Below are 19,859 nucleotides of genomic sequence, written 5' to 3' on the forward strand. Positions count from 1 at the left end.
TTTAGGGTATTGCCAAGTAAACTGCAGCTAAAGGAGGTTTGGATTCCATGGTGAAAACCTCCATCCTTGCCAACCTGATCACTAGTGATGCAGCCAGGTAAGTAGCAGAGGCTAAGGCCTGGGTGTGGGTGATTTTCCATTTCCTCCTTCCGTAGAAGCTGTGGGGTGTGTGCACTCTCCCCTGGGGACGCAGTTACTAAACACCTGTTTATAGTAACCATTGTGAGCATCAGGCTGGAAAATATCCCCAAGGTGCGACTCACTCACTCAATAGCAGCCGATGCTGGAGCTCCAGGCAGGTGAGTGACTTCCAAGCATAGGACTTTTCCACTCAGTGCGTTGCCTCTTAAGTTTTCTCTCCAGCTCCTGCATGCCTGCGAGGTTCACTATCCTCGTGAGGTCTGTAATGCTCTGGCACAAGCTAGGCTATGCTGAGAGGCCATAGCTATCTAATGCACAGCCTCTCCAGTAACGATGGCTTTCTCTAGGAGCTATGGCCTCACTGCAGGAATCTCGGTGAGATTGCCTTGCCTGTGCTGTGCAGGAGGCTATATTAGATCATCATCATGATCCCTTCACATCTTAATGCCTGTGCATTATACAGAGCCCCACTGTGTTCTGGGGAGTCCCCAGTCTATCCTGGGGCAGGGGGGCTGTCACTGGAATGGCCCAGCCTCTCTCGTTGCCTTGTCCAGCTGTGAGTGGTAGGAAGGGAAACGACCAGAGGCGGTGTGACTGCCATGGTGTGTGAGGAGTGGGAGCGCTGAGCATGTTGCTCCCGCAGCCCACTAAAGCAAGATCAGGGTGTGTCTGTTCCCAGCATGTGAGCACGGGCCAGAGCTACATGGTAGTGAACTGCCTGGCTGTGAGCACGTCAATCTCTGCCCCTTGGTGCTGTGTTAACAAGAAGGGTGAGAGAGGGGGTGACTGGTGTAAATAGCAAATCCAGCGCTCTGCATGCCACACGGCACAGCACTCCCCATCCCACCCCAAGGTTTAGGAGCCGGCTAAAGAGCAGATAGTGGTGGGCCAGTGAGGGACTCAGCCCCGTAACCAGCCTCCTGGGCTGAGCTGTGTGTATAGGAGGGGCCATGTGTGGAAGGGGGGAGAAAAGGAAAATCTGTGGATCATCTGAGAGCTGGGGTTTCTCTCAGCCCAAAGCCAAGGAAACAAATTACATAGGCTGGGGGCAGAGACTCCCGCTGCATCACCTCTGCCTCCTCCTGCCCAGGCTGGCGGCCATGGAGACCAGCTGGGACAGCAGCCTCCACAGCTGGGTCGGGCCTGCCCCGACTGTGATCCAAGGCAGCGCGGCAGGCTGAGGAAACCAGGGAGGAGCTGGAAAAGATCCGGGCGCGGATTGACCATGTGAGCAAACGGCATTTCCATACGTCCATCCCTGTCTAGCTGCAAGTTGCCCCCGACCGGGGATCCCATGCTGTTCCCTGCTGGAGCCCTGACCCAAGCGTGACACAGCTTCCAGCCGCAGCAGGGGTCGAGGGGGCACTGCCGCTGAAGGGAGAAGTTTGTAGCCCACATAGTTGTGAAAGGAAGCTGCTGCAGGGATGTCTGTCTGAGTCTGCAGAGAGCTTGAACCAGAAGCTCAGAGAGGGCCGAGCTACCTCCCCCATCTCTACAGCAGAGAAAAAGGGCAGGCAGGCCTTGCTCCCTACACATCACCCTCTGCTCCCTTCCCTCTCCTCTGCTGCTTTCCACTCCTGCCCCCCTGTTCTGTAGAGATGCTCCTGCTCTCCTTACCGGCTCTGCTCATCCCCATAGGTATGGGGCATGCAGCCGCCTTCCTGGCATGTTTCCCTGCCTGCTCAAGCTAGGATGCTCTCCCCAACTCTAGCAATGGGCCTTGGCCCTGTCTGGGTGGGGGGGCAGCAAGTGACATGTGTGTCATACCCGGCAGTGCCCCAGGCCTTTCCTAATTAACCCTTTCACTTCCTGTCAGATGATGCAGGCCTATGAGCGCAGTGAGCAGGTCTCCTCTGCCCAGCAAGCAGCCACGGAGATTGTGGAGGATGTGGTAGGTTCAACAGGGCACAGTGCTTCTCCCCAGGCCTGTTCCATAGCCCCCTGCCCCACGGGGCGAGGGTGAAACAACCGCCAGGGCTGGGCTGCTGCACAGACAGGTCCCTGCCCCTGCATGGGGTAGTTCCTGTCAGGGGAGGGGAGGGGAGGCAGGGCTGAAATGGGGGGGGGGCTAAGGGCAGCGCAGTAACGAGTCAGATTGGAGGCTGATTGCAACCTAAGGAGCCCTCCTGCTGGAATAAATGTATCCCACCCCTCCCCCCAGCCCCATGCACTCAAGGCTCCAGTGTTGTCTCCTCCCCCCCAGCTCCTGCCACACAGCTGGGGGTGATGTAACCCCAGGGCTGGGAGCTATAGAAGGTGCCAGCGTGGCTGGTGCCCACTGTACAGAAGCGGAGCCAGGCTTTGTGGCCCTTGGCTTGCGCCCTGAGTGCTGCCACAGAGCCCCTCTTCAGGCACCTCGTGGGCAGGGGGGATTTGCAGCAAACTGTCACGTGGAATTGTTTGTGCATCCTGATCATAGGATATCAGGGTTGGAAGGGACCTCAGTTGGTCATCTAGTCCAACCCCCTGCTTAAAGGGGGACCAATCCCCAATTTTTGTCCCAGGTCCCTAAATGGCCCCCTCAAGGATTGAACTCACAACCCTGGATTTAGCAGGCCAATGCTCACACCACTGAGCTATCCCTCCCCCTTTCACTTGATTGGCCAAGTGAAAGTGTTTAACTAGGAAAATCCCCACCCTGTCAGGAGTTTTGTGAGTGCTAGGCCCTGGTGAAGTGCAAATTAGGCTGGATCATGTTAGTGAATGAGACCCCCCCATGAATTGTGGGGAGTGCAAGCCACTGGTTTGGGTGGGTTTTTAGCTCTTTGCCCAGCATTGCTGCAGAAGGCAGTGTGGTCTAGTGGAAAGAGCACTGCACTGGGTTTCAGGAGATCTGGGTTCTAGGCCTGGCTCTGCCCTGGCCTGTTAGATGACATTGGGCAAGTCATAGTCCCTTGCTGTGCCTCAGTTTCCCCTTTGTACAATGGACATAATTACAGAGGAGGTCGGTGTCAAGGGCTTTGAGAGCTGATGGGAGGTGCTATAAGAACCCTGGATCATTATGTTCGTAACACTCCCACGCTTGAGCCGCAGCGATGCCAGACACCCGCCTGTACATTACATGGGACTTAGCCATTTGCTAATGACTTGCTTTGGCAAGCAAGGGAAGCCAAAGGCTTGCACCCTGGTCTAATCTGGGTCTGGGGAGAGGGCAGAAGGGGGAATCTGGGCCACAGTCCACCTTATCCAAGGGTGAGCTCTGGAGATCTGAGTGAGGCAGGACAGGCCCAGTTGGCTCCGAACAGCCTTAAGGGAGAGCCAGCGGTGTGTATTCGTCATACACCCTGAGCATGGGAAGGGGCGCGCTGTCCCGGGCTGCATGAGCCCAGAGTTTCTCTCCCGGATGCCCAGGAGCAGCTGGCAGCCGTCTTGGGGGACCCTGTGAAGAAGAGGAGATACCAGCAGCAAGTGACTGTCTTCATCGTGGGGTACCAGGAGTCCTGTGGGCAGCGCAACAGCCTCCTGAGCCAGCTGCAGGAGGTCAGAGGGGTCCGTGGTGTGCGGGGATCCGGGGAGAATCTGGGGGGCCCAGAGGCAAACATCATACCCGTGACAATGCCTCTGTGCAGAGATGCAGGCTCCAGGTTGAAACGGGCACAGCTGGGGCCTCGCCAGTTGGGCCTTGGCAAGCAGCTGTCCCCTCTGGCCCGGGACGCAGGCTGGACTCTGACCCGCGCTTCTCTCCCTTGCAGTTCTTCAGCTGCTCTGCGGAGCTCGGGCTGGCGGAGGAGAGCCACAGCCTGCCCGACGACTTCCCCGTGCACATGGACGACGTGGCTGGCACGGTAATGCCCAGCAGGCTGGAGCCACTTTGCCATCCCTGGGGCTGAGTGACTGGCACAGCAGTGCCATGACCCCAGAGCCCACGGGGCACCCTGTCCAGCCCCACATAGCCACCCACCTGCTAGACAACCCCATGTCAATGAGCAACCCACTGGCTGCTGGCAGTGTGAGCCACCTCCCCACTCACATTCCTGCTGCTTTTTATAGGCTCTTGGAAGTGTCGCTCCGCTGGTTTGCTTAGGGCCTGCCCACGAGCCCACACTCCTGCGGGCCAGTTGCTCTGGGCTAGGGATGCCCCCGGGGTGCTGGGAGAGATTAACCAAGCAGCACCCGACCAGGAGGAGCTGAGTCAAAGGTGAAGGGAGGGGCAGACTCCAGGGGCTTCTCCCATCATGTCCCTGGTTAGTGCCAGCTGGGAGCAGACCATCAGATGTGGGCACTAGGCTGTGCCCCCCCCAGCCCATTTCACCCAGGGCACTTGGCAGCCCGCAGTCACTTGTGGGCACTGTCCCTAGGCCCCTCTCCCATCCCCATCCCTGCAAGAGGCTGTCTCAGGGGCTGCCCATCTCTGCTGCCAGGTGACAGCGGCTCTGAGTTCGGCCGAGGCAGCCATGTCCCGCCTGGCGGATCTGAACAAGGACATTGTCAGCTACATGACCAGCGCCCTGGCCACCCACAGCCCCAAAAGGTACCTCTGGGCAGGCAAATGTGTCCACTACAGCCTGCCTGCCTGCCTTCCGGACCCTGCGCCGGCAGATCTCCCTTTTCATGTGCTGCTCCTGGCACCTGCTATCAGCCATGCTCTTGGAGTGGGTTGAGGAGATAGCCTGCAGCAGAGCTGAGACCTCCAGGCTCATTACACTGATGACCTTCCCTCAGCAGCTGAGCAGGATGGTCACTGTGCAACTTGGCTAGGTGATGGCCATGTGCACGCAGCCTAACGCGGATCAGTCTAGCTGGGGGACCAGCCCCATTTAACCCCTAACACAACCAGTAGGACCCTGTCGATCTTTTGTCAGAGTCCTGGGTTCTCCATTTCCCTGAGGCAAGTCACAGAGAGGGGTGCTGGGCAAAGGGGCCAGTCCACCATGCTCGGGTCTCCCCCACACACAGCAACCGTGTCTGGGTAACAGAACTGTATTTCCTCGGGAGAGAGAAAGTAATCAAAGACCGTAGAAAGGTCAGATCACCCTATGTCACGCTGTGCCCCAGGCCAGTGGGAGGGAGTCTGGGCCTCCTGGATCTAACAGCTAAACCCCCAGGCCTGTTAGCTGAGGCCAGCAGGCTCTGAACAACTAGCCCAGACAACTCGCAGGAGACCAGCCCCCTGCTGAGTGGGTCCCATTCAACAGAGCAGCTCCCCTTCGAGGCAGGCTACGTTTGACCCCAAAAGGCAGAAGCTGTAGCCGCAGGGCAGGGGACTGTGGGATTTGTGCCAACAACCAGCTGGTCCCAGAGAGAGGCTGTGTACTTGACACCCCTCTGCCAAGGCAGGACAGGGCACAGGGCAGGACAGCCAGGCTGAAGAGCTGGGCTCTGTGCTGAACCCCCTTGAAACAGGCTCTCTGCCCTGCACGCGTGTTCCTAGGTACTCTACCCTGGGGGTTCCCCCAACTGCAGCTGGGCAGGGTGGGGCTGGGCAGGGGCTGGCCTGGGGCGCTGGCAATGATCAGGCAAGATGGGGTTTGTCCTTCAGGAGCCACAGGAAGCAAGTGGAGAAGGCTTTAGACAAGGCTAAGGAAGAGGTGGTCCAGATCAAACACAGGCTCCTGCAGGCTCAAGCAGGTGAGGGGCTGTGTCCCACCCCCTGTGACACGGGTGGGCTCCCCAGCATTGCATCCTGTGGCTGCAGCTCTCCACCACGCGCCATGGCTGGCCACATGCAGGCCCTGCAGCAAGGCCTCTGGCAGGTGCGTGAGCAGCAGTCGCCAGGCCAGCCACTACATGGGTGATGCCAGTATCGGAGCCCAGGGTGCCCTGTGAGTCCCAGCATTCAGCTCTCCTGGCCCTCCCACCTGCCAGGCTCTGCAATGGGGCTCTGGCTGACCCCTGGCCTGGGGTCTTTGCTGGCAGCAGGCAGTCCCTGCTCAGGGTCCCCTGGGGACACTGCCCTGTACTGCCACCTGAGGGCCTGACAGAAGTGCCCTCTCATGCCCGGCGGCTGTCGGTCTCTTCCAGACGTGGAGACCAAGGAACGACAGCTGAAGGACCTGCAGCAGCTGAGCGAGATGAAGGCAAAGGAGAGCCGGCTCTCCCGAGCCCAGCTGGAGAGCACCCAGGTGGGCAGCGGGGAGGGGTGCCCGTAGGCCCTGCATGGGGAAGGGATGGAGAGACAGCTTCTGACACTGCCCCGGCCCACCACCCGTAGCAGCTCCCAAAGTCTGGGGTGGGGAGAGGGACCTTCTTCTCCCTGGTGCTGCTCCTGCCCCACTGTCCCTTGTGCCCGGGCGCCCTGCTAACCAGCCCTCCCCTCCCTGCCCGTGCAGAGACGCCTGCAAAGCCTGGAGCAGGAGAGTGGGGCTCAGAGGGCCCGCCTGGAAGCCGAGCTGAGGACCCGGGACTTGCACATAGCAGAGCTGGACGGGTTCCTGCAGGAGAAGGCGCGGCCGCGGAGGGATGTGGCCACCCAGGTGAGGGCCCAGCTGGCCCAGGAAAGGAGCTGACCCCACAGACTCTGTGCCCAGCTGTGCTCGCAGGGTGACTCCCCGGCACTGCACGCTGGCCCAGGGGATGGGGGAGGGAGGGACTCAGTGCCAGGACTAACCCCACTCCTCCTGTCCCAGTGCAGCAAATGCTCCCCATCCAGCCCTGCTGCATGCTCAGGGGGGCTGCTCCCCTCTTGCGCGGGGGTTGCCCAGGAGGGGCCACCAGCAGGAAGGGAGCTTGGGAAAGGGCTGGCAGAGTCCATGGTGCGACCTGAAGGGGTGTTCCTGATCCCAAAGGTGAGTCCCCGTCACCCCGACAATGCTTGATGCCCTCGACCTGGCTGCACAGCAGACTCTCCCCGCAACTGAGGATCCACCCTGGATGGGGTGGCTGAGCCGCCCCCCGGGCAGGCTGTAGGGGGGGGGTCGCGAGTTCGGGTCGTGGGTTCTAGTGTCCTCCCCCCATCAGCTCGGAGCTTCTGCTCCTCTGCACCCCCGGTGCTTTACTTCCCCCCACCCAGCTCCTCCGTGAGTATTAGCTCCCTGCTCCAAGCCCCCTCACCCTCTTGTGAGTTACTTACCCCCCTGTTCCAGCAGATCCAGGTCTCTGGTCCCCCTGCCTGTCTCCCCCTGTCACTCCCTCCGTCCCCACTTCTCTCCCTGCTCAGCACTCGGATCAGCCGCAGCCCATTGGTGGTCCCTTGGCACACTCAGCTGTCCCGGGGCCAGGGGCACTGGCTGGGCCAGCCAGAGGGCCCAGGGAAGCCGGAAAGGAAGAGGAAGATGCTGAAGAGGATTCAGCCACACATCCTGCAGGTACCTGCTATCCGGGGCTGCTCAGCCGAGCCCTAGCTCACCTTGTGGGGAGGGGAGGCAGGTGGGGTTGCAGCCCCTAGAGTCCCACTCCTTGGAAGGGCGGCTCTGGGCTGGATCCCTGAATGAGGGGCCGGAAATGCCAGGGGACCCCAACAGCAGTTGCCTTCTCCCCCAGGCTCCATTCCCCAGGGGACTGGCTGCCAAGCTGTGTGGTAGGATCTGGGTGCAGGTTTGGGTGGGGTGGAGGATGTGCAAAGGCCTAGGGGACAATACCAGAGAGGTGGTGAGATCAATGCAGGGATCAGGCCCAGAGACTCACTGCAAAAGGGTTGGGGGTGACTGAGTGTGCCCAGCCCTGCCCTGCGTGCCCTGGGCTCTGTCAGCCCCAGGATGGGCAGCCTCTCCTCTGGCTGGAGGGGTCCAAGGTCATGTCCCCAGGGCAGAGGGGACAGGGCTCCAGGAGATGCCCAGGCCCCACATCCCACTGCCCTGTGCTGTTCCTGCTGGCAGTGTTCCTGGGGAGCCCGGCATGCCAGGCCTGTGTTGGCCCAGCCTGTGGACTGGCGCCCGCAGCTGGGGTCAGCGGGGCGAGCTCATGGTGGGGAAGGAAAACGGGTGATTTCACAGCTGCTCCCGTCTGGGAGGGGCTGGCACTGCAGGGAGATGTCCTTTGTGCATCCGCTGCCAAGGCTGTGTGACTCAAAGGTATTGAAACCAATGGGAGTTAGGCACCTAATTACCTTTATTTCGTGCCCGTCTCTGCAGGGGGTGAGAGGAGCCCCAGGCGGGGCGCTGCAGCCGGGATTGGAGCGGTGCAGACCCCCGAGGCCTCGGCTACATGTGAGGTGGGTGTCCTGTTGTCGGGGGGAGGGGAGAGGAGGTCGGCCTTCGGGGACCACTCAGGAGGGCTCTTTCTTTTCCTTCTCACTCCTGATTTCCTGAGGATTGGGCCTGGGCCTGCACCGCCATGAGAGCGAACCGGCACCTGGTCAGGGGTTGGCACCTCCTCAGAATGGAGATGGGTAGGGGCACGGTGGGGAGGGGGAGAACCGGGCAAGGGAGGGGCCAGGGAGCTCGTCCTGCAGCTGGGTCTCAGTCTGAGTGCTGGCTTGTGGTTTCCAGCTCCTGGCCGCCCTGGAGGCAGAGTTAGCTGCAGCCCAACTGCAAAGCCATGAGGACACAGAGCACTGGGAAAGGCACTGCAGGACCATGGCAGCTGAGTGGGAGGAGGTGGGTGTTTGCAGGGCCTGGCATGGTGGGGGATGGGGGCTGGTTCCGGGGGCACAAGATCTCCTAGGGGAAGAGAGGAGATTTCAGATTCTCCCAAGTCGCTGCCTGTCATGTGAGGGAGTGTCCAAGCTCCGTGGGGCTCTCCAGGATCTGTGGGTCCAGGGGGTTCATTGCTTGGATGCCGGGTGTGTGACAGGCCTGGGCATGGCCTCCCAGCCGGGCATGCTCCAGCAGGCACGCATTGCCAGGATTGTCCCTCGCCGCGGGGGGGGGCCGCATAGCCAAAATCCGCACCTGCCCTGTGTGTGGAAGGGCAGGCTGGGGTGGCCTGGGACCTGCACGAGTGCTGGGGCGGGGTTGCCTGTCCTGTGCTCTAGGAGGGGCAGAGATTCTTGCAGCAGACATGGCACCCAGCGGAGACGACGTGCCCAGCAGAGACGTCCCAGCGGGGGGAGACCGCTCAGCAGTTGGGGACAGTGCTGCAGAACCTGCCAATGCAGCCGATGGAGATGGTGCAGCAGACACAGCCGGTGCAGCCGGCTGAGCGAGTGGAGACAGCCCCACAGGTGAGGTGACGTCGCAGGCACGGTGGGGGGTGGCGCAGCAGCTGAGCCTGGCAGAGTGGAGGGGGCAGGGCAGCGACTTGGTGTGAGCTGAGCAGAGGAGCAGCGTGGAGCGGACTGAGGCTGGTGGGCGGGGGGCAGAGCGATGGGCTGGAAAGGGATTTTCAGCAGCGTTTTGAATGGGGCTGGGCAGAGCAAGGGGCTGGCCGGGAGCCTGGCACCATCACTGCCTTTTCCGGCGCCCCAAGGTGGGCGCTGCTGCTGCCACGGTGACTTTGGGGATTCTTGGTCTGATTTCCAGATGTTTGCAGCTGGATCGCAGTTGGCTTTGAAGGCCAGAGGTTTCCCTGAGCTGACTCTGCCCCCCACCCCTGCTGGAGGAGCCGCTCCTTCCCCCGGGCCCACCAGACATGGGGGCGCCCCCAGAGCAGGTGAGTGGGACATATTGCAGACAGCCTTCACCAGCATGTGCCTCCTCTGTGCCCAGGCCAGGCAGGCCTTCAGGATAATGCTAGAGAGGGACAAGGACAGCCTGGCACAGGCATGCTGGGGGGCAATGCCCTCAGGTAATGTTGCTGGGGGTCTGCCTGAGACTGCAGGATCAGGCCCATCATCCCCATGGCTTGCCTTGGGAAGCCAGCTCTGCCTGTGTATTGTAGGGTGGGCATGCCTCCTTGGCGTCCCATACTGTGTGTCTCTGGGCATGTTGCCTTGTAGAAGCAAGGCCCCTGTGGGGGGTGAAAGGATTGCTACTGCCAGCAGCGAAGGGAGCCAACCTCCTTCAGATCAGGCAGCAGAGGCCTGACTTTGGGGAGCGGATGGGTGGGGGTTCTAGGCCCTGCTCCCCAAGTGTCTGGGTGGCATTTACAGGGCCAGGGGGTGTTTTCTACAGCACAAGGATTGGCCCTGCCATGCCCAGGCAATGCCCCCTCGATCACAGCCTCTGCTTGGCACCGTGAAGAGCCATGCAGCCGTGGGGGGCCGGGGATGTGCCCAGCCCACTAGGGCCCCTAACCCGTCCCCCCACAAGCAGTCGTGCGGGTATGCCCAGAGAGGAGCCCCGCTGTGCTCTGCTGCCCAGAATGGTGCCTGGCCAGGACTGACCCTGTCTCCACCTGACCCAGGTGCTTCCCCAGATGCCCTGTCCCAGTCCCACGGCGGGGCAACCCCAGCGCCTGCAGCGGGACACCGTGGAGCCGACAGCTGCGTGGTGGCCTTCATAGAGACCTTGAGGGCAGGACTTATCGCTAAAGGTGAAGCCACCAGGAACGGGGGGAAAGGCAGCAGCAGCCCCTGGTGTGTCCGTAGCAAGCTGTGGCGCTTAGGCAGGCAGCGCACTCCTTAACCGGAGGGCAGAGGCCCTAGAGTTAGCAGGAGCAGCCTGTTCCTGGGACCCTGCCACCCCAGCAGGCCAGTCCTGCCTGGGACTAGCTAAGGTCTGTATCTGGTCCCATCCCCATTCAATGTATTTACCCTCCCAGCCTGCAGTAGGGCCGTGGCCAGCTATAGGCTACCTAGACAGCGTAGTGGGCGAGCAATTGGTAAATCCACTGGTGGTAACGCCAGGAGCAGAGTCATGATTACAGCAGGGTAATGGGCATCAGGACTCCTGGGTTCCAGCCCTGGCTGTGCCACGTGCTGCCTGTAGACCCCAGCCAAGTCACTGCCCCCCTCTGTGGCCCAGGGGTGGCGAGGCTGAGCTGGTGCACTTTGGGTGCTCCCGTAGCCCGCTGCCTCCGTCTCTGGTGGGCAGACCATGTGGGTGAGCTGGGCCTTGGTGCTGCTGGCCTTGCCCTTCAGCTCAGGCAGCAGGGGCTGTGGTTTTGGATCCAGCAGTTCCGAGCTCAGTCCCCGCCACTGACCCATGTGCTGGTGCCCTCGGCTGGAAGGTGCCGCGCAATGATCGTGGTTAAGCGGCTGACCCGTTAGTGCTTGGATTGCAGAGCTCCACGTGCTGGCTCGGCTCCTGGACGGCCCGTGTGGTACGCTGATGACAGCGCTCCCAGCGGCCCCGGAGGACGCAGCCAGAGCTGAAATCTGCACACTGCTTGGGAACGCTACCCTAGGTATGGGACTCGCTGGGCCTGAGACTCCCAGCCAGGCATGGCAAGGCTGCCCAGGGGGCTCTACAGCGCTGGGTGTGGTCTCCAGAGCAGCTGACTGTGAAGCTGAGCTGCTTCTGTTCCTTTCCTGGGTCACGTTGCTGCCAATGTGATCTTGGGCGGCTCTGATTGCTCCCAGCTCTCCCAAGCAGCCCTCTGGGTTTGAAATCGCTGGCACCCTCCTGGCATTGCTCCCTGCAGCCCGCCGGTGCTCCTGCCCAGGCTTGCAGGAGGGGCCTGCTTGTACAGCAGCTGGGCAGTTGTGCTAGGTCCAGGTTGTAAAAGCAGCGAGTACACGGCCAGTGATCCAGATCTATCAGAGACACCCTAGGATATCTCAGTTTTGTGACACCCAGAAGCTGGAAAGTCTGGCTGGAGTTCCAGCTTCACTGCCCACATTGGCACCCCAGCCGGTGCCTGTGGAACCTCCAGCCACTGCAGAACTGAGCTGTCCCCTTCATGAGCTGCTGGGCTGACATCAGCTCCTAGCACAGGTGCTCGGGTGTCTGGTCACTGCTGGGTGCAACGATCATCAGATCAGTAAAGCCCTGATTGGTCTGAGATCCCTCCCGCCTTGTGCCCTGCCTGGATGCTCCTGCTGCCTGCATTTGGCTGCTGCACGTTCAGCCCTGGGCTCTCTCATGCAAGCATCTTGCTTTAGGATTCGCTCCCCTGGGTGACCTGCCCGACCTCAACTCTACTGACCGCTAGGGAGTGGCACCAAGACACTGTTAGTTTGTTAACGATCCTGGTACAGTGATACCTAGGGCCCCATTGCACTGGGGCTGTAGAAACCCAGCAGACTAGACAGTCCGCCACCGACTCCATACAGCTCCTAGCACATGCCATGGCAACCAGTGTTATCGCAGTGTGCCAGTGTTGGAAGAAGGGGTTTATCTGTCGGGGGTGCTGGGGACAGTGGAGGGAGAGCAACAGGCAAGATCGGCTTCTGTGGCTTCCAGTTTTTTACAGCTTGCTTGAAGGTATATGCAATAACGACAAGATGCTGCTCCAGCCGCAGGACGTGACGTCAGATCAAGGGAGAGCTGCGGCACCAGCTCTGGGAAAAGGCGTTGCCCTGAGTGGAGCAGAGTAAGTGGTTGGGGGGGCGTCGTCCCAGTTTCCTGAGCTCCCTGCTGCCGGGCACACAGTTCAGCTCCCCAGTGCTCTGTGGGACCAGGTGCCTCGCTGCTTACCCAGCTCTTTCTCCCCTTCGTTTCAGCCCGTTGGCTCTGGACCAGCGTCCTGTAGGAGGAAGGCACAGTTCCCATGCTGTCCCGGTAAGGGAGCTTGGGAGGCTGGGGTGGGCAGTACAGGCCCAAATCCCCTGGACTGGCTGAGCTGCCCTTGGCACAAGTCAGTGCAGGGAGCTGAGGTGGCATGGTGCCTCCCAAGCTGCAATGAGCAGTGGGGGCATGAACAGCCAGCATCCACCCCCAGGTCTCTGCGTGCCCAGCCACAGAGGCAGCCAGACAGCTAGCGATGGCTGGTACCCTGCTCTCGCGCCCAGTGTCTGTTAGTCTGGCCACTCACCGGCCAGCTCTTGTGCTCAGGATGGGCACTCCAGTGCTTGTCCTGGGGCATGGCTCAGCACTGGTGGAGGGAAGAGCGCCCCCATATGGTGATTCACCATTGGCTGCAGTGGAGCTGTGCTCACCCTGACGGGGGAGCTAGGCCCAGGGGTTGCTACTGCTAACCATCTCCTGCCATTCTTGTCTAGCTAACCCAAAGCCGGCTGATGAGCGCAGGAGGGGGGCTGAGTCCCAGGTCCAAGCCTGGCAGCGCCGGGGCCAAGAGGAGAGCCCCCAGGGTCCTGTTTACTCAGCAGGACGAGCTGCACAACAGACGGGTGCTGAACCAAGGTGTATGCAGAGGCCAGGTGCCATGGGGCCTGTACCAGGTAGGTGAGCCTGCTCTCAGACACCAGCCGAGCCTGGAGGAACAGCTGGAATCACCTCCTGGCAATGGAAGCTACCAGCAGACACCTCCCCTGGCATCCCTCTGCTTCTTGCACTGGCACTGAGCTGCTCTCACTCACGGCCTCTAACCGTTGGCAACGGGAGGGGCATTTTCCCTTCATCTGGGAGCTGGGGTGGCCGGAGTCGCCCACCATCTAAATGCGGGGAGGAGGAATGTCAAACAACTCACGTGATAATCTCTCCAGCTGGCTCCCCCCGCGCTCCCTGCCCTGGGTCAATGGCCTTGCACCGAAGGGCAGATGAGTGAGTGGGGCCCGTTAGCTCAGAGAGGCCAAGTCTAGAATGTGTCTTGCCCTTTCATCGGAGTGTCTCCAAATACCTTCCAAATCCTCACGCCTCCAGGGAGACAGATGAGGAAACTGTGAGGCCACCCCAGGAGTCCATGGCAATTTCCACACCCTGCCCTGTGCTCTGACCACTAGAATCCTGCTGCCTTCAAGCAGGAAATGAGCTAAGAGAGCCGTGTGCCTCACCCGGATCCAGGGAAGGCCAAGCTACATTTAGCCCATGAGGGCTCTGCCATGATTCCTGGGTGGGCTGCCTAGAACAGCATCTGAGCTGACTACTGGGGTCTACTGCAGACAATATGGAGGGTGTAATGGGGTCCCCGGGAACCCCAATGTAGTAAGAACAGGACCACGCCGGGCTGCGAGTGGTGCTGTGCTCAGGGGCTATCTTCCCCGGCAGGACGCCAGCCTGCTGATGGGGGGCTTCCGATGGCTCCGCCGCCAGAGGTTCGAGGGCCTGGTGAGGGGTTACCTGGCCCATGTCTGCATGAAGGAGGCAGAAGAAACCCTGGAGCAACGTCAGGGCAGTTGTGACTGCGTGAAGGCACACAGTGTGCTGGGGCGACTCCGAGGGCTGAGGCAGCAGGTAGGGCTGGCTAGGACGGCTCGGCAGCCCTGTTTTCCTTCGCTCCCTGGCTGGAGCCCAGAGGCGCTTTGCTCTGAGTGGGTGGATCAGTGGGTCTGTGGCCAGAGGCCGCTAGCAGGGTGTGGCTGAGCAGGGGTGCTCGGGGTCCCTTTGGAGTGTGGGGGTGCTGGCAGTGTGTGTCCGCATGTGCTGGGGGCATGCTGGGTGGTTGGGGTGCTGGCACTCCCTGCTCTCTGCATTGACCCCACTTCGGTTTCCTCCGTGTCCCTGGCAGAGACTCCAGTGCTGGCGGGGCGAGCGGCGCTGCAGCTGGGCGAGGCGGCTGCAGCTGGCAGAGCTGCTCAGCGAGACGTTGGGGCGTGTGGAGGAGCGTTCGGGGCTGTTCCTGATCCAGCCCGTGCTGCCGTGGGCTGGCCGGTAATGCCCGCTCACACCCAGGTGGGGGGCAGGGTGGGAACCAGCTGTCACAGAGTCCCTGGGCGATGCTCTGGAACTGCTCCCCATGAAGCCAGTCAGGACTCTGGGGCAGTCGCCTTTCTGTGAGCAGCCTGTCTTCAGGACACACAGCTCACACAGCTTCCACCTTCCTGGGTCTGACCTCGGAGCATTCAGCATCCTCTGCCCCTCCGTGCGCTTCCCCCCAGCGAGTCCACTCAGGTGGGGCTCCTGGGGAAGCCAGAGGGTCCTGCACCCCAACTCCGCAGTCAGACGTGACTCTCAGCCAGCCAGTAAAACAGAAGGTTTATTAGACGACAGGAACATGGTCTAAAACAGAGCTTGCAGGTGCAGAGAACGGGACCCCTCAGCTGGGTCCATTTTGGGGGGCAGTGAGCCAGACAACCACGTCTGCACTTCACTCCATGTCCCAGCCAGCCCCAAACTGAAACTCCCTCCAGCCCCTCCTCCTCTGGGCTTTGTTCCTTTCCCGGGCCAGGTGGTCACCTGATTCCTTTGTTCTCCAACCCTTTAGCTCTCACCTCGCAGGGGGGAAGGGCCCAGGCCATCAGTTGCCAGGAAACAGGGTGTCGGCCATTCTCTGTGTCCAGACTCCTGCACACACCGGCCCTCTAGGGCTCTGCAATGATCATACACCCTTACCCCACCACCTAGATACTTAAGAACTGCCTAGGGGAAACTGAGGCACCCCCATACTATTCAGAGGAAACATTAAGAAGAGTCCCACTTCATCACACCAGCCCAAGGGATCCCCCTGTCCATTGGCATTGCTGGTTCTGGCAGCAGGGAACAGGGCAGCTGTGGGCCCTCGTCCCGCCCACCGTCCTCCTCTGGGCAGCTCCCACTTCCAAACCAACCCCCTGGGGCCCTCTTGTTCCAGCCTCCCTTGAGATCCCTCCCCATTACAGCCTCTCCTGGGAGGTGGGTGGGTCTGGGCTCCTGGATCATCCCCCAGCCCCCATTACCCTCCCCTCCTCACAGCCTCCCCGGGGCTTTATCCCATCTGCTCCAGGCCGACCGCACTAACCCCTCCTGGAAGGAGCGACACTCGGCCCCAACCCACTCCCAAGATGCTGGTTCCAGCGCTGATGGGACAGGTAGGGTCCTGGCCAGCTATGACCCCCCCAGGACTAGGCTGGGCGATGTCTGGAGGGCCTAGGGCTACCAGGTGGGCTACCCCAGAGAGGCACCTCGCCCTGTGGGCCCAGTGCAACCTGGGCACATCAGAGGGACCCCAAACCCTTGCCCCTGGCAGGAGGGTGCTGCCTGCATTGCCACTGGCCTGTCTGGGCCACATTCATCCCTAGGGTAAGTGTAGGGGTTCAGTGTTGCTCCCCCAGATCCAGGCTTGGTCTCGGGCATGGGGCAGAGACACAGAACCCAGAGGGAGAGGCCCTGTTGCCCACACAGGATGGAACTGGCAGACTCAAGAGGCTACAGCTCCCCTGTCTGCCCTCTGGCCTTCTCTGCCCCAGTCGTTCCTCACTGGGTCCCCCTGCCTCAGTCTGGCAAAGGGAGAGGCGGGAAGCTATCTGCCCTGACGCAGCAATGAGGTGCCTGTGTCTGACTGCAGGAAGTGAGCAGCCCCCTGGCCATGCGGGGTCTCCGGCTGCACACCCCAAGGGAGGAAGGGCCCCACAAGCTGTGGAGCTTCCCAGCACTGGGGGGCAGCGGGGTCTGGCCAGAGCAGGACCTGGCACTGCCAAGCCCACTGGTGATCACCCCACGGCTACTGGAGATGGACCTCAATGGCTACCTGCTGCAGGAGCGCCAGGTGAGGTAGGCAAATGAAAGAACCACACACCCCCCACGTACCCGTCAAGGGCCCCAGAGCCACCACTCCTCCTCCGCAATGTCTCCTGCCTGAGGGGTCTCAGGCAACCATGCTGTCTCTTCCTTGCCCCCGAGGAGCCTGGGGTTTCCCTCCCCTCTGTGGTGCCCTCTCCCATTGCCAAGAGCTGAGTGTATTGTCCTGACTGCACCCCCAGAGCTAAGTTGGAAATGTGCCCCCAGGTAGCCGGGGAGGCCTCTGCACGTGACTCAGGGCCAATGGCCAGCTTGCTCTGGATGCCAACCCGCCCCCGGGGGCTGGGCTGCTCGGCCGGTCACAGATTTAGCTCGATGCCCCAGTGGGCGTCGCTGGAGGGTCCAGCTTCTGCTGGGGTGTAAGCAGAGCCCCCTGCCCTGTCCCACGAGCATTGAGTGACCAGAGTGCATCACTAACACTCAGGCCACAGCTAAAATTGGGCAGCATCCTGCTTGGCCCAGGCTGGGTCCCTGCATATCCTGTAAGCTAGGACCCTGGTGTCCATGCCCCCAGTTCCAGGGCCTTGTGCTGCTCCCAATGCTCGTCCTGTTCTCCCCATGCCTTGCAGCAGGAGGAGCCAGCCTGGCCCAGGCCCAGCCAGTCCCAGAGCCAGGCCCTTCGCAGCCTCGCTGAGGAGTTTCTTTCCCGTCCGACGCGGCGTGGCCCTGATAGGTACCAGCCACTTGGAGAGGCTGTAAGCGCCCAGCTGTGGCTCCAGATCGGCTCGCGATCCCGTGGGCACATTCCGGACTCCAGGACACAGCTGGAGAAACCATCTATTGAAAATCAGCTGGTTGGGGAAGGATCCCAGCCAATCACAGTCCAGAATGGCCAGACAGCTGCCGCCTCCCCTACCCTACATGTGCGCAATCACAGCCCTCCTTTCCCTGCCAGGCCCCAGTCCCCCCTGCAGAAGCGCACTTCTCTGTGTTGGCGGCTGCACTCTGGCCAGGACCTGGCGAGGACACCCTGTGCTTTGGCGCTGGCCTGCGGGGTAGTGTATGGACTGAGCTGGAGCTGTTTGCAACACTGCAGCCTGACCTGGATACTGGGGATTCCTGTCTGGCTAATTGGGTTAGTTTGGGGACAAACAAGCTCTCAGGGGCTGTCGGGGAAAAACATGCAGGAAGGGAAAGAATGGCTCCAGCACAGCCACTGCTCAGGGCAAGGCCAGGGCCCGAAAAGGCCCCAAGAGATCCAAAACCTGGAGTAGGGTTTAAAAGGGACTCATTCTGGAGGGGGCAGGGGATTTTAGGGGACACAGGCACCCACTGGGCATGTCTGAAGAAGCTAGACCTGCCGCAGCTACCCTGGAGGTGGTGAGCATGGGCTTAGCCGGTTGTTTACAATGCTTGTTCTCGGCATGCTTTGTTCCTGCAGTCCAAATAAACCCGCCTTTGGTTCACCAGGCTGGCTGCTCACTGCACCGCTGCTCAGCAACGCCCAAAGGGCAGAACCGCAGGGGCCGGACTCAGGCGGATCTGCTGGGTGAGCACAGGTGCTCTGCTGGGTGCTGTAGCCCAGGGGCTGGTCTAAGAATGGAAGACTCAATTGATTCCCTCCCCCGAGAGATAGCGACAGAGGCCTGGCACCAGAGGGCTGCACTCAGTGAAGCCAGCAGGGGACAGAGGAACAGCTAGCCCCATTACTGTGACGCAGGAAAGTGGCACCAGAACTGGGAGGGTTAGGGGGTCCATAGCTCTCCCACTTTTTGGACCCATTCCCCCTTAGGCCTCCACCCCCAGCCAGGCCAGGGTGGAGCCTGGTCGGGGAGCCCGGGTAATTGTGGGAGCCACGCGGACCTTCCACCTGCCTGCGGGGTTGAGAGCAGTCCCAGGCCCATGTCCTCACCTCCTAAGCTCCCTATACCACGAGCAGGGGAGGGTCTATCACAGCTCCCCATAGCTGCCCCTACGGCTCTTTCCATGGCTGGGCTGCAGCTATGAGGCCCTGCGCCCCCAGCCAGAGCTGGGTCAGGGATAGCCACACAGCCAGGTAGCTATGGGGAGCCTGGGTCCCTCCACCTGCCATGGACGGAGGTCTGGGGGACAGGGACATGGCCCGGGGGCTGCTTTCGGCCCATCCAGGGTGGGGGGACTGGGCTCCCTGGCACTGCTCTGGCTTCCAGCTTGGCATGGGGCGGGGCCTCTGGGGAAGAAGAGGAGCAGGGCAAGGGCTCCCAGCCCCACAGTTCTGGGAAGGCTCTGACGCCCTTGACACAGGGCACTTATGCATATGGACACTCAGCTGGGTTAGTTAAGTTCTGGCGAAGTCGTAGGTTGGGGAATAGTAGAACTGGGCTCACAATGGATGGATATGCACAATGGGCCTGTTCCTGCTCCCAACATCTGAGTTGTCATTGATGTCCAGGGGAGCAGGGTTGGGCCCATAAGAAGGACTCGCAACATTCTGTTGCTTGTGTCTTTATTAGCACTGCCAATAAATAGGACTCAAAAAAGCAAGAGGGAAAGTCAGAAATAAACCCCTGGGTGGGAAAAGCATTCCATTAGTGCAAAGGGGAAGGTGAGAGGAGAAATGGACTACGTGCTTTGTGCTGGGCAGGTTAGGCGACAATACACTGGGCATCACAGCTGGGAATCACGGTTCCTCCATTCAGAAGGATTAAGAACAGTGTACAGTTCAATACATGTCATCGTCACTGCTGTCATCAGCATTCTCAAGAGTATCAGGCGTAGTGGGGCGTGTGGTGGATAAGAGAGCATCTTGAAGAATGCGTTGTGGGGAATTCTTACTGGATGAGAGACCAGTTAGGCGGAGAATGCGCTGTGAGGAAGACAGATTGAGAGAGAGAGAGAGATCACTGGTTGGTCTGGGTGATCTGAGATGGGCACTAGGGCTGGGGCAGCAGCCATTTTAGTTGGGGCTATGGGGCTTGCTGCAGAGAGGGAGCAGGAGATGTACATTTGGCCACTTGCACCCTCTAGAGTTGAAAGGTGCAATGAGGTCTTCAGAGGAGGCACGTCATACTGTGAAGTATCATCCCCTCTTGCCCCCACCCCCACTACTGTGCCTCTGCGTATCTAGGCTGTTACTCTGCCCATCATCAGGGAGTCTGGCCAAGAGTGGCCATCCTAGTCCAGAGCAGCACCTGGACCTTGGACCACACAAAGATCTGGAGGGCTGGAAAAAAGCTAATGTTCTGCCATATTTTAAGCGGTTAAATGGGACGATACAGGTAACTATAGCCCACTTGACCTGACATTGCTCCCAGGCAAGGTCATGGGAAGCTTGTTGCGGGACGAGTAATGATTAAAGGATGGTGATGTAACTATTGCCAATCACCATCATTTATGGGAAACAGTTCTTGTCAAACACAGCTGCTAATCCGTTGTAAATGAGATCACAAGTTTGATTGATAACGGTCACTGTGTTGACATCGTATACATGGACTCTGGATGTTTGACTTAGCACTGCATGACATTCTGATTAAAAAATCAGCATTT

General features: G+C 60.5%; 2 protein-coding genes across 4 annotated transcripts; both read left to right on the forward strand.

Annotated features, from left to right (window-relative positions):
* The first annotated feature begins 1,960 nt into the window (after positions 1-1,960).
* On the forward strand, positions 1,961-8,992 carry LOC140918014 (uncharacterized). Its single transcript, XM_073361541.1, has 11 exons — positions 1,961-2,032; positions 3,493-3,621; positions 3,711-3,926; positions 4,503-4,612; positions 5,621-5,709; positions 6,103-6,203; positions 6,411-6,554; positions 7,238-7,385; positions 8,151-8,230; positions 8,508-8,615; positions 8,933-8,992. Exons 1-11 carry the CDS (start codon positions 1,961-1,963, stop codon positions 8,990-8,992), a joined length of 1,257 nt encoding a protein of 418 aa, XP_073217642.1.
* On the forward strand, positions 8,708-17,845 carry LOC140917906 (uncharacterized). 3 transcript variants are annotated; one of them, XM_073361430.1, is made up of 12 exons: positions 8,708-9,181; positions 9,480-9,609; positions 10,303-10,431; positions 11,122-11,244; positions 12,243-12,372; positions 12,503-12,560; positions 13,001-13,180; positions 13,947-14,132; positions 14,407-14,549; positions 15,601-15,685; positions 16,162-16,367; positions 16,964-17,845. In XM_073361430.1, the coding sequence occupies exons 1-12, from the start codon at positions 9,110-9,112 to the stop codon at positions 17,091-17,093; spliced, it is 1,572 nt and encodes a 523-aa protein (XP_073217531.1). In that variant the 5' UTR covers positions 8,708-9,109; the 3' UTR covers positions 17,094-17,845. The 3 variants fall into 3 exon arrangements, with proteins under 3 accessions (XP_073217531.1, XP_073217532.1, XP_073217533.1); XM_073361431.1 differs by lacking the exon at positions 10,303-10,431; XM_073361432.1 differs by lacking the exons at positions 15,601-15,685; positions 16,964-17,845 and having other exon boundaries at positions 16,162-16,223.
* The last annotated feature ends 2,014 nt before the right edge of the window (positions 17,846-19,859 follow it).

Source organism: Lepidochelys kempii, chromosome 10 (genome assembly GCF_965140265.1).
Source record: "Lepidochelys kempii isolate rLepKem1 chromosome 10, rLepKem1.hap2, whole genome shotgun sequence".
In the NCBI taxonomy this organism is placed as follows: domain Eukaryota; kingdom Metazoa; phylum Chordata; order Testudines; family Cheloniidae; genus Lepidochelys; species Lepidochelys kempii.

Coding starts and splice junctions, on each gene's coding strand:
- LOC140917906 (XM_073361430.1), top strand. CDS start 9,110: ATGCAGCCGATGGAGATGGTGCAGCAGACACAGCCGGTGCAGCCGGCT. Junction 13,181..13,946: donor TGCCATGGGGCCTGTACCAG/GTAGGTGAGCCT, acceptor CTTCCCCGGCAG/GACGCCAGCCTGCTGATGGG. Junction 15,686..16,161: donor TTCCAGCGCTGATGGGACAG/GTAGGGTCCTGG, acceptor GTCTGACTGCAG/GAAGTGAGCAGCCCCCTGGC.
- LOC140918014 (XM_073361541.1), top strand. CDS start 1,961: ATGCAGGCCTATGAGCGCAGTGAGCAGGTCTCCTCTGCCCAGCAAGCA. Junction 8,231..8,507: donor AGGCCTCGGCTACATGTGAG/GTGGGTGTCCTG, acceptor TGTGGTTTCCAG/CTCCTGGCCGCCCTGGAGGC. Junction 8,616..8,932: donor TGGCAGCTGAGTGGGAGGAG/GTGGGTGTTTGC, acceptor GTGGAAGGGCAG/GCTGGGGTGGCCTGGGACCT.